Genomic DNA, 15,214 nt, shown 5'->3' with positions numbered 1-15,214 from the left:
TGACGTCCTGGGCTTTGTGGGGGGGATATCTGAATGATGCCTGCAGCTAGAGGCATCATTCAGATATCCTTCTAAACTGCCGGCGATTCTGCACAACGTAAGAACGATCATAGCGGCGGTTCCGCCGCTAGATCGTTCTTACAGGCGGCGGGAGGGGACATCCCCCCCTCCCGCCGCCATCCGGTGCTTCTCCGGGCTCTCCCGTGCCATCGGGGGCCCGGAGAACGAATCGTCCGGCGCGCGCAGGAAGCATAGAGATGACTGGTGACCAGATGGTCACCAGTCATCTCTATGACCGTCGGAGGACCCGGGCGCGATGTGATGACGTCACGCCCGGGTCCCCGTAAGTAAACAAAGCCGTGATTGCGGCTGCTAAGCAACAGCAAGCATGAGATCGGTGAATTTTTTTAACCGATTTCATGCTTTCCAGCCTGGAGGAGAGATGTGGGGTCTTATTGACCCCGCATCTCTCCATAAAGAGTACCTGTCACACACATTCCTATTACAAGGGATGTTTACATTCCTTGTAATAGGAATAAAAGTGATCAAAAAAAAAAAAAAAAAAAAAAAAAAGTGTAAAAAAAGAAATAAATATATAAAAAAAAAAAGAAATAATTTTTTTTTTTTTAACGCCCCTGTCCCCGGTAGCTTGCGCGCAGAAGCGAACGCACACGCAAGTCCCGCCGACATATGTAAACGCCGTTTAAACCACATATGTGAGGTATCGCCGCGTGCGTTAGAGTGCCAGCAACAATTCTAGCACTAGATCTCCTCTGTAAATCTAAACTGGTAACCTGTAAAAATTTTCAAATAGTTGCCTATGGAGATTTTTTAAGTACTGAAGTTTGGCGCCATTCCATGAGTGTGCGCAATTTTAAAGCGTGACATGTTAGGTATCTATTTACTCGGTGTAACATCATCTTTCCTATTTTACAAAAAAATTGGGCTAACTTTACTGTTTTTTAATTTTTTTAATTCATGAAACAATTTTTTTCCCAAAAAAAAGGCGTTTGAAAAATTATTGCGCAAATACCGTGCAAGATAAAAGGTTTCAATGACCGTCGTTTTATTCCCTAGGGTGTCTGCTAAAAAAACATATATAATGTTTGGGGGTTCTGCGTAATTTTCTAGCAAAAAAATTATGATTTGTACATGTAGGAGAGAAGTGCCAGAATAGGCCTGGTATGGAAGTGTGTATAACTGCCCTGTATGGAAGAGGTTAAATGATCATTAATAAAATATATCATTGACAAAGGCGCAATCGCTATGCGGACACAAAAAATGTCTCCACAGAAGAGTCCAAAGAAAAAGTGATGACTTATGATCGTGGTTAAACAGAAATTAAGATTAGTGTTACAATTCTATTGGTGGAATGTCGCTGTTAATATTCCAAGATAATGTGAACATAATCTTCTCATTCAATATGTGCTTCTGAGTGCTCCTTCACCATAGACAATGATCAACACCCCAAACGTGCTCATTAGTGGTAATGCGCTTACCAGACATGGTGGACCTCTTTACTTAAAAAGATGGTCAAATTCGCCTATGCAGGATAATGCCTGCATACATATCATGCGTCAGTTAGTAAGCAAACAACTTTTCCTCCAGAAGTTTACAGATGGGACATGGAACAGAAAAACACTTCCATAGTGCAACTGGTTTTTATTTTAAAACAAAGGTTAAAAGCATGGGCCAAGTGGCCACTTACATTAAAAAGTGCCCATCCCGGCACTGGGTCTGCAGGCCTGTCAGTGTTACACGGAATCCTTCACCTCCGTGTCGGTAAGTCGCGTGCGTTCCACCGTCAGCTGTTAACCTGCTGCAGGAAGCCCGATGGTTGGTCAATCGAAAACAGCGTGACCAGGCTACGCCGCCGACGTACGTTTCGTAAGGATTACGTCTTTAGGGGGCGTGCCTGGTCACAATGGTCACGTGTTTTTAGCTGTAGAAGGACGGAAGTGTATTTTTGAATGGCAGAGGTCTCGGCCAATTGCGACGCAGTCCCAGTGCTGGGCTGAGCATTACATCAGACAGACTTATAACTGAATACAGGATAATTAAATCTCGTATAGTTACAATACTCCAATACCATAATTATGGACAATCGGAAAAATAAATTCACGTAAAAAAATGTATATAATTAAAATTGCTATCGCACCCGGGGAAGTTACTAAATGGGACACTCAGGCTTAGTAGAATATCTAATTAGGTCACCAGATGGCATAGTGACCTAAAAAAAACAGAGTTAAATATAGACCTATATTATGCTTATCCTTATTGTAGGAAGGCACATGAGTAATTAGAATTGGTTTAAAAAAAATTATATATAATATCACCATAGTTTTAATTCAATATTAATAGCACTGAATATAGCATTATTATCTCACCTAACTAAGGGTGAAAGAAATAGGTGAAATAAGATGATTTTATGGAAAGACATTTCTGAATATTTCTCCTTTCCTTGCGACAAGAGGATAAAATATTTGAATATAGAAAATCAAACACTTCATCCCTCTCTAGAATGGGAAAGAGGAAAAAAAGTGGCATACAAAAATTAAATATATATATATATATATATATATATATATATATATATATATATATATATATATATATATATATATATATATATATATATATATATATATATATTTAAATGGCTGCAGGTAGAAGGAAGGAATCATAGTGATGGAAATAATAATGAATGATATGCATATATGGGGCTCAATATAAACTAGATATGTTTTCCCATATTTTGAACTCGCAGTAGGGGTAAACTGGGAATTCATTTAATCGTTCAATAACAGTTGAGGTCTAACTCTATGTTTAGGCCATGCGGCTGCATGCTTTTGAGTTTATACAGCCGCATGGTCTCATTTTGAGAAATGGCTCTTCTCATGTGGGTACCTCTCCAATGATTTCAGATCTTGTCTATCCCATAAAAATTACACAAGCTTGGATCACTTTGATGGTACTTTTTAAAGTGTCTCAACACACTGTGGTTTGGAAACCCTTTTTTAATATTTCTTTTTTTTTTTTGCCATTTCTCACAATGAGACCATGTGGCTGTTTTGTTATTTTTTAATTCATGAAACTGTTCCCCCCCCCCCCAAAAAAATTTTTTGAAAAATTGTTCGCAAATACCGTGTGAGATTAAAAGTTGCAATGACCCTTGACCATTTTATTCCCTACAGTGCCTGATAAAAAAAATATATAATGTTTGGGGGTTCTGAGTAATTCTCTAGAAAAAAAATTATGATTTTTACAAGTAGGAAAGGAGTACCAGAATAGGCCCGGCCATTATGAAAGTGATTAACCACTTCCTTACCGCGTCATTGTGAAATGACGGCGGCAGGAACCCCTCCTCGATCCAGGAGGACGTCATGTGACGTCCTGGGCTTTCCGGGTGGATATCTGAATGATGCCTGCAGCTAGAGGCATCATTCAGATATCCTTTTCTCCTGCCGGCGATTCTGCACAACGTAAGAACGATCATAGCGGCGATTCCGCCAATAGATCGTTCTTACAAGCGGCGGGAGGGGACATCCCCCCCCTCCCGCCGCCATCCAGTGCTTCTCCGGGCTCTCCCGTGCCATCGGGGGCCCGGAGAACGAATCGTCCGGCGCTGGCAGGAAGCATAGAGATGACTGGTGACCAGATGGTCACCAGTCATCTCTATGACCGTCGGAGGACCCGGGCGCGATGTGATGACGTCACGCCCGGGTCCCCGTAAGTAAACAAAGCCGCAATTGCGGCTGCTAAGCAACCGTAAGCATGAGATCGGTGAATTTTTTTTCACCGATTTCATGCTTTCCAGCCTGGAGGAGAGATGTGGGGTCTTATTGACCCTGCATCTCTCCATAAAGAGTACCTGTCACACACATTCCTATTACAAGGGATGTTTACATTCCTTGTAATAGGAATAAAAGTGATAATAAAAAAAATAAAATAAAAAAAGTGTAAAAAAATAAATATGTAAAAAAAAATATATATATATATTTTTTAACGCCCCTGTCCCCAGTAGCTTGCGCGCAGAAGCGAACACACACGCAAGTCCCGCCGACATATGTAAACGCCGTTAAAACCACATATGTGATTTATCGCCGCGTGCGTTAGAGTGCCAGCAACAATTCTAGCACTAGATCTCCTCTGTAAATCTAAACTGGTAACCTGTAAAAAATGTCAAAGCGTTGCCTATGGAGATTTTCAAGTACCGAAGTTTGGCGCCATTCCATGAATGTGCGCAATTTTAAAGCGTGACATGTTAGGTATCTATTTACTCGGTGTAACATCATCTTTCATATTTTACAAAAAAATTGGGCTAACTTTACTGTTTTGTTATTTTTTTAATTCATGAAACAATTTTTTTCCAAAAAAAAGGCGTTTGAAAAATTATTGCGCAAATGGCGTGCAAGATAAAATGTTTCAATGATCGTCGTTTTATTCCCTAGGGTGTCTGCTAAAAAAACATATATAATGTTTGGGGGTTCTGTGTAATTTTCTAGCAAAAAAAATATGATTTGTACATGTAGGAAAGAAGTACCAGAATAGGCCTGGTATGGATGTGTGTATAACTGCCCTGTATGGAAGTGGTTAAAGAACCTTGGTGAACAAACAGCATTATGAAGGCTAAGGAACACACCAGAGAGGTCAGGGATAAAGTTGTGGATAAGTTTAAAGCAGGGTTAGGTTATAAAAAAAAATCCCAAGCTTTGAACATCTCACGAGAACTGTTCAATCCATCACCTGAAAATGGAAAGAGCATGGCCCAACTGCAAACCTACCAAGACATGGCCGTCCACCTAAACTGACAGGCCAGACAAGGAGAGCATTAATCAGAGAAGCAGCCAAGAGGCCCATGGTATCTCTCGAGGAGCTGCAGAGATCCACAGCTCAGGTGGGAGAATCTGTCCACCAGACAATTATTAGTTGAGCACTCCGCAAATCTGGCCTTTATGGAAGAGTGGCAGGAAAAAAAACATTGTTAAAAGATATCCATAAGAAGTCCCAATTGGAGTTTGCAAGAAGCCATGTGGGGGACGCAGCAAACATGTGGAAAAAGGTGCTCTGGTCAGAATCGTTTTTTTTGCCTAAAAGCAAAGCGCTATGTGTGGTGAAAAACTAAAACTGCATATCACCCTGAACACACCATCCCCACCGTGAAACATGGTGGTGGCTGCATCGTGTTGTGGGGATGCTTTTCTTCAGCAGGACAGGAAAGCTGGTCAGAGTTGATGGGGAGATAAATGGAGCCAAATACAGGGCAATCTTAGAAGAAAACCTGTTTGAGTCTGCAAAAGACTTGAGACTGGGGTGGTAGGTTCACCTTCCAGCAGGACAACGACCCTAAACAAACAGCCAGAACTACAATGGAATGGTTTAGATCAAAGTGTATTCATGTGTTAGAATGGTCCAGTCAGTCCAGACCTAAATTCAATTGAGAATCTGTGGCTTGAAAATTGCTGTTCAAAGGCACTCTTTTTCAAAGCAGAATGGGCAAAAACTTCACTCTCTCTAGATGTGAAAAGCTGGTAGAGACATACCCAAAAAGACTTGCAGCTGTAATTGCAGCAAAAGGTGGTTTTACAAAGTATTGACTCAGGAGGGCTGAATACAAATGCACGCTACATTTTTTATATATTTGTGAAACATTTTGAAAACCATTTATCATTTTCCTTACACTTCACATTTATGTTCCATTTTGTGTTGGTTTATCACATAAAATCCCAGTAAAATACATTTACGTTTTTGGTTGTAACATAAAATGTGTATAATTTAAAGGGGTGTGAATATTTTTTCAAGGCACTGTGTCATGTGTAGTACTACAGGTAATAAACTACCTAATCTGAAAAGTTCTAAAGATGTCCATATTGGTGAACGCACTGTTTTTCTGTACCAGGATGCAAATCTGTCAGTGCCAACATGAGAACATGCCAGTTACTTTAATTAGCCCAGTAAGCCAATTTTCTCTCTGCCTTCAAATTAATTCAGATTGCACCTCATCATTTAGGTTCCTCGCATGTTTGGCAACCATTAGGGGTCTTGGGCCCACTGTTGCAGAAAGTTGTGGAGACCACGTCAACATGTACTAATCTCTAGCTAGAACTGCTCGCACGTCATTCCACTGTGCCCCAAATTAGGTAATGATTTGAACTGTATCTGTTCGAGACAAGGCTGCTTAGTCATTCCTTGTTATGAACGGGTCGTTTCTAATACAAATCGAAGCTCATTTTCTGGCTCTCCTGATAATACCACGGGAGTAACTTTTCTTGTGAAACTGCTTGTACTTATTTTTCACTGCTACCCTATAATTCTCATCATGGGTACAGTTTCTGTGAATAAGCAGCAACTCTCCTGTGGGAATACCGCTAACCAATAGAAAACAGGAGGTTCAGAAAAGGGATTGTTTTCCTATCAAAGTTGTATGTTAAATTGGAGGTTCAGCCAAAAACTTAATTTTTAACATTAGATTGAGGCTCATTTTGTCAAGGGGAATCGGGTGTTTTTTTTTTAAATCGAAGCAGTAGTACCCATCCCCAAGTTAACTAGTGATCATGTGGACTTGATGGAGGCAGAATTCACTACAGAGGAAGTTGTGGCGGCCATTAAGTCCCTGAACCCTTCTAAATTGCCAGGTCCGGATGGGTTTACTGGACACTATTACCGTAAATACACTGAAATCCTAGCTCCACATCTATGTGCCTTTTTTAATGGGTTGCGAAAAGGTCTCCCTCTCCCGCCGCAGGAGAATAGGGCATTTATACACGTCATCCCTAAGCCTAATAAAGACCATAGCGATTGTACAAACTACCGCCCAATTTCGCTGATAAATGTCGATCTTAAATTATTGACAAAAATACTGGCCACCCGTGTGAACTCGTTTCTATCACGATATATTCATCCTGACCAGGTGGGGTTTGTACCCCACAGACAGGCCCCGGATCAGACTAGAAGAATTATTGACATAATTTCTGCGCTAAATTCGGGCTGGGATGGCGGAGGGAAGAGGGGAGCTTTGCTGCTCTCGTTAGACCTGCAAAAAGCGTTTGATTCGCTGTCCTGGGACTACCTTTTTTTTATACTAGAAAGGTATGGGTTTGGCACAAGTTTCCTGACAACACTCCAAACGATATACAGCGCCCCTATTGCAAACTTGCTGGTCAAGGGCTATGAGTCTTGGGATATTTACATAAACAGAGGCACCCGACAAGGATGCCCTTTATCTCCTTTGTTGTTCATCCTGGCTCTGGAGCCCTTGGCGACCAAGATCAGATCACATCCTGATATATTGGGTGTCTATTGTGGAGGGCGGGAGCACAAATGTGCGCTGTTCGCGGACGATATATTGTTGCTCCTCTCCGGTCACCTCATTGCCTACTCTAAATATAGTACTGGGGCATTTTGCGGCATTTACTGGTCTGCGGGTCAATCATTCCAAATCTCAGGCTCTCGGCGTCTCCTTACAACCCCACATAGTTCGAGCTCTGCGTGGACAATATTCCTTTAGTTGGCAGGAGGAGGCCCTCCCTTGGGCATTTATTTAACTCCCACTCTTACTACATTATATCAGAAGAACTATCCCCCATTGTTTCGAAAGTTGGAGGACCTTCAAAGGTGGTCAAACAAACCCCCGTCATGGTTTGGCAGGCTGTATTCGGTCAAGATGACCATTTTACCAAAGGTGTTGTATTTATTTAGGACCCTCCCAATAGCTATAGTTGGTGTGGACCTCAAGAGGTTCCAAGCTAAACTGCTTGACTATATATGGGACCATCGGAGGCCTAGCGTGAACAGGAAAACACTGTACTCTCCTAAATTGGGGGGAGGTTTGGGCATGCCAGACCTTCTTAAATATTATCACTCAGCTCAATTGGCCCAGTTGATCCGATTTCATACAGGTCGGTCCCGGCCACTCTGGATGGGGTTGGAGTCCTCTCTGAACCCAGACAGAGATCAGTCACCTGATGTGGCTGAGGGGACGGGATAGACCATCTGTGCTATGCCCGTCTTTGTCGTTTTCCCTGAGCCTCTGGGAACGCCTAACAAAAACATATAGATTTAAATCGCCACACACTCCGATGGCGCCCTTGTTCCACAATCCCCTGTTCACCCCGGGTCTCCGCCCCCAGGACTTCTCTTGGTGGACCAATAAGGGTCTATTGAGGATAGCAGATCTATGCGACCATAAGGGAGCTTTGTCAAAATCGGTTCTACAAGAGAAATACGGCCTTCCGAACTCTGAATATTTTCGATATGCTCAAATTGCGCATTTTTTAGAGACTTTGAATCACACTTCTGATCTCTCTACATCTACGGCTATGGAACAACTTTGCAGAACTTTTGACAAACACTCCGGTCACATATCATTAATTTATGGTTTATTGTCTTCCAATACCCAAAAGATGGTTTATATGACAAAGTGGGAACAGGATATTGGCACGGAAGGGGGCTTCTAAGTCATACATTAACACCTCTTTAATAGAGGCCAGTTATAAAGTGCTAATGCTCTGGTATATGGTCCCTGCGCGAATCACTAGTTTTGTCCCGGGGGCGTCTCCGCGGTGCTTCAGAGGGTGCAATGTGGACGACGGCACTATGTACCAGATCTGGTGGACATGCCAAAGGGTGAGACGATTTTGGATACGCACTTATAACTTTATCTACTCTTTAACTCAGGTTAATCTTGTTAAGTCGCCTCTGTACGCGCTGCTGGGACGCCCGGTGGAGGGAACGTCAAAGCACTTGAGAAAACTGATAGCTTTTGTATTTGTGGCAGCCAGAATCTCCATTGCTAAGTCTTGGAGGTCCCCCACTGTTCCCTTTTTATCTGCTGAAGTCTAAATTGTCATGGATTATGGTGAACGAGAGGATGTCGGCCATATTGAACGACAAGGTTGCGGTTTTTGACAAGGTGTGGGACCCTTGGAGACGCCTACCTCACGAATATACATCAACGCAAGGGCTTTCTCTTTTTTATCTTCTTTTTTGGTCAAGATAGGGATGCACCATCCTTTCTTCTTCTCTCTTCTTCTTTCCCTTCCTCTTCCTTTTTATCTTTCCTTCTTTTCTTTTTTCCTCTTTCTCTGCATTTATATTGCTGCTTCCCATTGTTACAACACTAAATCAGCTATAGTTGGTTGTTGTCCCCTTGGGTCTAGATAGTGATCCGAATGACAGATCCTGTGCTGGGTCTGAAGTTATCCGTACTGATAGATAATTGCAGTAGGACCACTCAAAGACATAAGTTATATCTGTATGCTAGTCCTCCAGATGATGACTGATTGTTTTTCCCCTTCCCCTCTTTCTTTTGTATACCCTTTTTTTTTTGTAAAACTTAATAAAAAATATTGGAAACGAAAATCAAAGCAGTACTTACCGTTTTAGAGAGAGATCTTCTCCACCGCTTCCGGGTATGGGCTGCAGGACTGGGCATTCCTATTTGATTGACAGGCTTCCGACGGTCGCATACATCGCGTCACGATTTTCCGAAAGTAGCCAAACGTCGGTGCGCAGGCGCCGTATAGAGCCGCACCGACGTTCGGCTTCTTTCGGCTACTCGTGACGCGATGTATGCGACCGTCGGAAGCCTGTCAATCAAATAGGAACGCCCAGTCCCGAAGACCATAACCGGAAGCGGCGGAGAAGATCTATCTCTAAAACGGTAAGTACTGCTTTGATTAAAAAAAAAACACCCGATTCCCCTTGACAAAATGAGCCTCAACCTAATGTTAAAAATTGTTTTTCGGGTGAACTCCCGCTTTAACTGCATGTTACGGTCATTCCTCCTAACTCTCTCAGAAACTCACCAAGGTCCCTTTCCGAGCTTTGCAATAACATGAAGACATCATTGATGTACCTCAGCCACAACCCCACATGGCTGAGGTACATTAAGGACCGATACATAATCTCCTCCTCCTACCAAGCGTAAGTGGAGACATGTATATGTCTTGGAAGTGCCCCTTATTTGTTGGTAATTCACCCCATGAACTGGAAATAATAATGCAAACTCTAATAGAATTAAGTAATTATGTACTCCAATCTGGGGGAGGTTAACCTCAAGAAAATGGAACACCGCTCCAATAATGTGGGATCAACGTATATAAAGATTCATTGTCGATACCTACTAGCAGTGAGCTTTCCAGGACATCTATCTGCTGGATCTTAGAGAGATTGTCCTTTGTATATTGCACATATGAGGGTAAATTGAATACCATATCCTTATCAGGGCATCCCAACCTATTCCAGAGGACCCCCAACAGCTGACATAATTGGCCTACCAGGTCGAGCTTGTACGTTGTGTATTTTCAGCATAATATAGAAGGTAAGGGTATTATATTCCCCCACCCTCAAAACATCCCAATCTTGTTTGGAAATCAGAAAATGAACCAGAGCAGGAAACGGGTTGCCAGACAACCTCCTATAAGTCGAAGTATCAGAAAACGGCCTCTTTAGCTCACGCTCATACATTAGTTCTGACAAGAGCACTACATCCCCACCCTTCTCACTTTTCTTAATTACTATATTGGGGGCCTCTTTTAATTCTTTGAGAGCTACTTGTTTTTCCCACATGGGGTTGTCTACCCCCAAACTGCTCCAGTTGGCACTTACTGAAATAATCGTGTACCAGATCAAGTAAGCCCAATCCGCCTAGTCTTTTTAAATGGGGGCATCTTCCTCGACCTAATAGGCAGACTAACGGTCCGTCTCCAGAGCTGGGACTGTCCTTGTTATACTTCAGAATCGTCCTCATTTTCTTTGAGGAGAAAGACCAATTGCCCTGGCATTCTAATCACTGGGGGAGGGGGACACTATCACCAGTGGGTTTGGATTTCTTATTATTTAGAATGGATTAGCCCAAGAAAGGACCTTCCTCAAAAGGAGGCTTATGCTCTTAAATATCTCAAACTCATTAATTCTACTCATGAGGGAGAAAGAGTCCTTTCTGTAACAATTCGATATGCCTTTCCTTCAACTTAACATTAGAGAGGTTAATAACCTTCATATCATGCAAGTTACTTCTGGTTCCCTGTTCTCCCTTGCTCTTTTCTCCTAAATGTTCTTTCTTTCTTTCTTCTGTTTTCCTAAAGGTTTCTGTTTTTTCTCTTTTCTGCCACCCTTTATGTTGCCACGGCACCAGTCTTGCCTGTTCCTTTTTTCTAGATTGTATCTTCCCTGTTCACCACAGCCTCCTCTAAAAAAAACAATGTGCCAACTTCACGACAGGTTCCTTGTCACATTCAGAGGAGGTTAAACCCCATATAGGTCGTTTGTGAGCAAGAACGTCCTCTCCTAGACTACTCCTACCGTATTCTCCCAATCCTCAAGATCAAATTTAAACTTTTGTTTGTTTGTTTTCTGGAGTGCAGGTTTTTTTGATTTTTCTCAAGATCCTTTTTAAAAAGGTCATTGCTTTTTACAAAATCAGGATTCTAAGCTTTCAGCTCCTTAGGCCCCTTTCACACTGGGGCGGGAGCCGCGGTGGCGGTATAGCGCCGCTAAAAATAGAGGCGCTATACCGTCGGATTCGGCCACTAGCGGTGTGGTATTAACCCCCACTAGCGGCCAATAAAGGGTTAATACCGCCCGTAATGCGGTTTCCCATTGTTTTAAATGGGAAAGATCGGTGAAGGAACGGTATACACGCCGCTCCTCTCACCGCTCCAAAGATACTGCTGGCAGGAGATTTTTTTCTCTCCCGCCAGCGCATCGCCTCAGTGTGAAAGCCCTCGGGCTTTAACATTGAGTATGCAGTGCAGGAGTTTTTCAGGCGGTATAGCAGTGCTATTTTTAGCACTGTACCGCCTGAAAGACTCCTCAGTGTGAAAGGGGTCTTAGTGCTCTCTTCAATCAGGGCCTAAAGGTCTACCAGCTGTATTTTTTTTCTCTTCTACAATCAACCTCATGATCTCCAGGCAGTGATTAGTGCACTGTTTTTTCCCCTTAGATGATAAATCTCCCAGTGTGGAGGTGCTTGGCTGGAACTGCCCTTTCTCTAAAGATCACACCTTGACTGATAGACGATTCAAGGGACATAATGTCCCATTTCTGACTTAAAAACCTGGTTTACCTTTTATGCTGTTTGAACAATCTCTTCATAATATAATGGCTACACTGTTTGGTCCTCCATTTATGAACTACTTGGGCGAGAGACTCCTTTAGTCTTTGTATCGTGTATAGTGATGATCTAAAACCAAGGCTGGACTGGGACAAAAATTTGTCCCTGGACTTCATCCAGACCGGTCCACTTTAATTTTGCAAACACACACAAAAACAGTATATAAACTATACACAATTACGCAAAAAAACAAGTAAAACATTCCACTATGGGGCATGGGACAGGGCATAGACACACCAGTGCCCATTAATGCAGCCTCACCAGTGGCCAATAATGCAACCTGATCAGTGCAGCCACACCAGTGCCCATTAATGCAGGCACACCAGTGCCCATAAATGCAGCCTGATCAGTACCCATCAGCGCAGTCACACCAGTGCCTATTAATGCAGCCTGATCAGTGCAACCACACCAGTGCCCATTAATGCAGCCACACCGGTGCTCATTAATGCAACCTGATTGGTGTTCATCAGTGCAGCAACACCAGTGCCCATTAATGGAGCCTGATCAATGCCCATTAATGCAGCCACACCAGTGCCCAATAATGCAGGCTCACCAGTGCCCATTAATGCAGCCTGATCAGTGCCCAAATCCTGTTCACCAATCAGCTAATATCTCGACTCCCGCTGTGTAGCTGTTTAGAAAAAAAACTTCTCCGGTCTCCCCTGTGTTCAGTGGGGGCTGGGGGACAGATAGTGGACTACTTCATCACTTTCGCTCCTGGCCAGCTCCAGTGTACTGATATAAAACAGTCCGGGCTTCAACTGTGTGGTGCGCTGCTGAAGATTAATCCACCCCCGGCCCCCCACTGAACACAGAGGGCTTGGATAAGTTTTTCTAAACGGCTGCACAGCAGGAGATTAGCTTAGTGGTGGACAGGGTTTGGGAGTCCCCGCCCGCTCTACCTCCACTGTCACTAAAACCGGCCCACCGGGATACTCCGGGTAGTACCAATGGCCAGTATATGCCTGTCTAAAACACAGCTGTGTCTTGCAATGAATGCAAATAAAAGGAGGGCATCCTAATCATGGGGGGGGGGGGGGGGACACTATCACCAGTGGAGATGGGCACCAAAAAAATCATAGTTTTAGTCAACTGTAGAATAGTTAGAAACGCTTAGTTTTTAATTACATTTTTGTCATCATTTGGGAAATTTTCCAAGACTGCCTGTTCCGGCAACATCCTGTGTTTTTAGGGTGTCTCTACAGTAAAATAAAGCACAACAACTGGCTTACGAGCCAGTAAGGCAGGAAAAAATTACAATTGTAGTAGAATTTCACAATATATAAAATGTACATGGGATCATATCATTATGTAAATTTGTGCATTTAACATCTTTCTTTCTTTCAGTTATAATCGATGGCGTGGAATGGAATGATGTCAAGTTTTTCCAGCTAGCTGCACAGTGGTCGTCTCATGTCAAGCACTTCCCCATCTGTATATTTGGACATTCAAAATCCAACTTCTAGCCTTCTACCACAGGGGTCTTGTCACTGCTGCCCTCCTTCTCAAGACTGGATGTTTGGATAGCCAACACTAACTAGTGCCAACTACTATCTCGAACTGAAGCCCATCCAGCTCCTTTCCTTTGCTTTATTTTTATTTTTTACCGTTTTTTTTATTCAGAATATTTAAAGTTAAGTTTGAAGTCACGTTTTTGTATTTTTTAATTTTACAACCATAGGAGGACATCATCAAAATGAAAAGTCTTAAACATACTGCTTACCCAGCAGTAATTTTGGTACTCCTTTAACTGGGTAAAAAGATGCACTGCTAACTAATGTGTTACATGTAGAGTTGGGTTAGATTGGTGATTTCAGTGTGTGTGTGTGTATGAATTTTAGGTTGGCCTATGATTGAATTAAACTAGTACTATGCCATTCATGGTCTTGCACTTTGTTGAAACTTTCTGCCAGGATGGATCTTTTTGCCACTCTGTTACATTTTTTGTGAAAGGAAATTATATTCCTCACAACTACTCCGAATTCAGTGGAGCAGCTGCAGCTTTATCTTTTCTGCTGCGAGGGTGCTTTGTTACTTTAGTGAATTTTGAGCTTTGTCATTTTCCAAATAGGATAGGCACAATAGTTAAATAGGAGCTGAAGTTAATTTTGTGTTTATTAAAAGTCAGCAGCTACAAAAACTTTAGCTGCTGAGTTTTAATGAACAGAAACTCGCCTGTCTCGGGAACCAGCAATGTGCTCACCTGAGCCATTCCTTCTCTCGGTCTTCTGTCCGCGGTTTTTACAGCCAAGTGCCCACTGTGCATGCGCATGCTGCACATTGTGAATAGTCCCACAGTCTTTAAGGACCTAGGCGATACAAGCGGAAGTGGAAGCGTATACATGTCTAAATCGGTTACCTCCAAGAAAAAGTGTAATTTGGTGAGGGAGATCCTAAAGCATAACTTCCTCTTTTGGGTCGAGCTCCCCTTTAGGAATAATTTATACTTGTTTTAATATTTAACAAACTGAGGGATCTTAACATTATGAGATGTAATGAGAAATTATTTTAATGGAGTTGTTTGATAAAGCCACTCAAATTATGTTTCACAACTTACACATCTTGGTAGGACTTGTGTTGATCTGACTTCACCGACACTGTGGTTTAATGTATTCTAATAAAATAGAGTTCACTTTTTTCCACACATAGTGGTTACTATCTTCATACTGCATTCTAGGATATCTAAACAGAGCTACTAAGCTTCTCAATATTAAAGGAAAAAAATGTGTAACCCCTGAAATTTACTTTTACTGTTGGTTTTATATAGAAAAATAACAGATTCTGCCTATGGGAACTTTCTAATTTGAAAATGTTTTTTGAACTTCTCCACATTGATTTGCAACTGCTTGTGTCACTAAACGTATGATTGCTGAATGCACTGCTATCAGTTTCTGAGCTTATTACAGTTGAAAATTCCTTTCCATCAAATAGTTTGCCACAAAGTTAAAACACTTGCTGCTCTCTTTATTTTAGGTTAGCAGTGTCTGATGTTCATGTTTTAGTAACTGTAAAGCCGCGTACACACGACCATTTTTTATGTCATGGAAAAAAAACGAAGTTTTTCTCGACGTGATTCTTGCCAAGCCTGCTTTGCATAAA

The 15,214-nt window shown here is 42.2% G+C and overlaps 1 protein-coding gene across 5 annotated transcripts in view; it reads left to right on the top strand.

Moving 5' to 3' along the window:
• PACS2 (phosphofurin acidic cluster sorting protein 2) overlaps nucleotides 1-14,825 on the top strand; it is a 406,668-nt gene extending 391,843 nt beyond the window's left edge. For all 5 annotated transcript variants that reach the window (XM_040333364.1, XM_040333363.1, XM_040333367.1 and 2 more), the window contains one exon: nucleotides 13,463-14,825. In XM_040333364.1, coding sequence (XP_040189298.1) covers nucleotides 13,463-13,581 — 119 coding nt within the window. In that variant the 3' untranslated portion in view covers nucleotides 13,582-14,825. The remainder of the gene's footprint in view (nucleotides 1-13,462) is intronic.
• The last annotated feature ends 389 nt before the right edge of the window (nucleotides 14,826-15,214 follow it).

Source organism: Rana temporaria, chromosome 13 (assembly GCF_905171775.1).
Source record: "Rana temporaria chromosome 13, aRanTem1.1, whole genome shotgun sequence".
NCBI lineage: Eukaryota > Metazoa > Chordata > Amphibia > Anura > Ranidae > Rana > Rana temporaria.
Note: the sequence above shows the minus strand (reverse complement) of the source record. Positions and strands in the feature narration are given on the sequence as shown.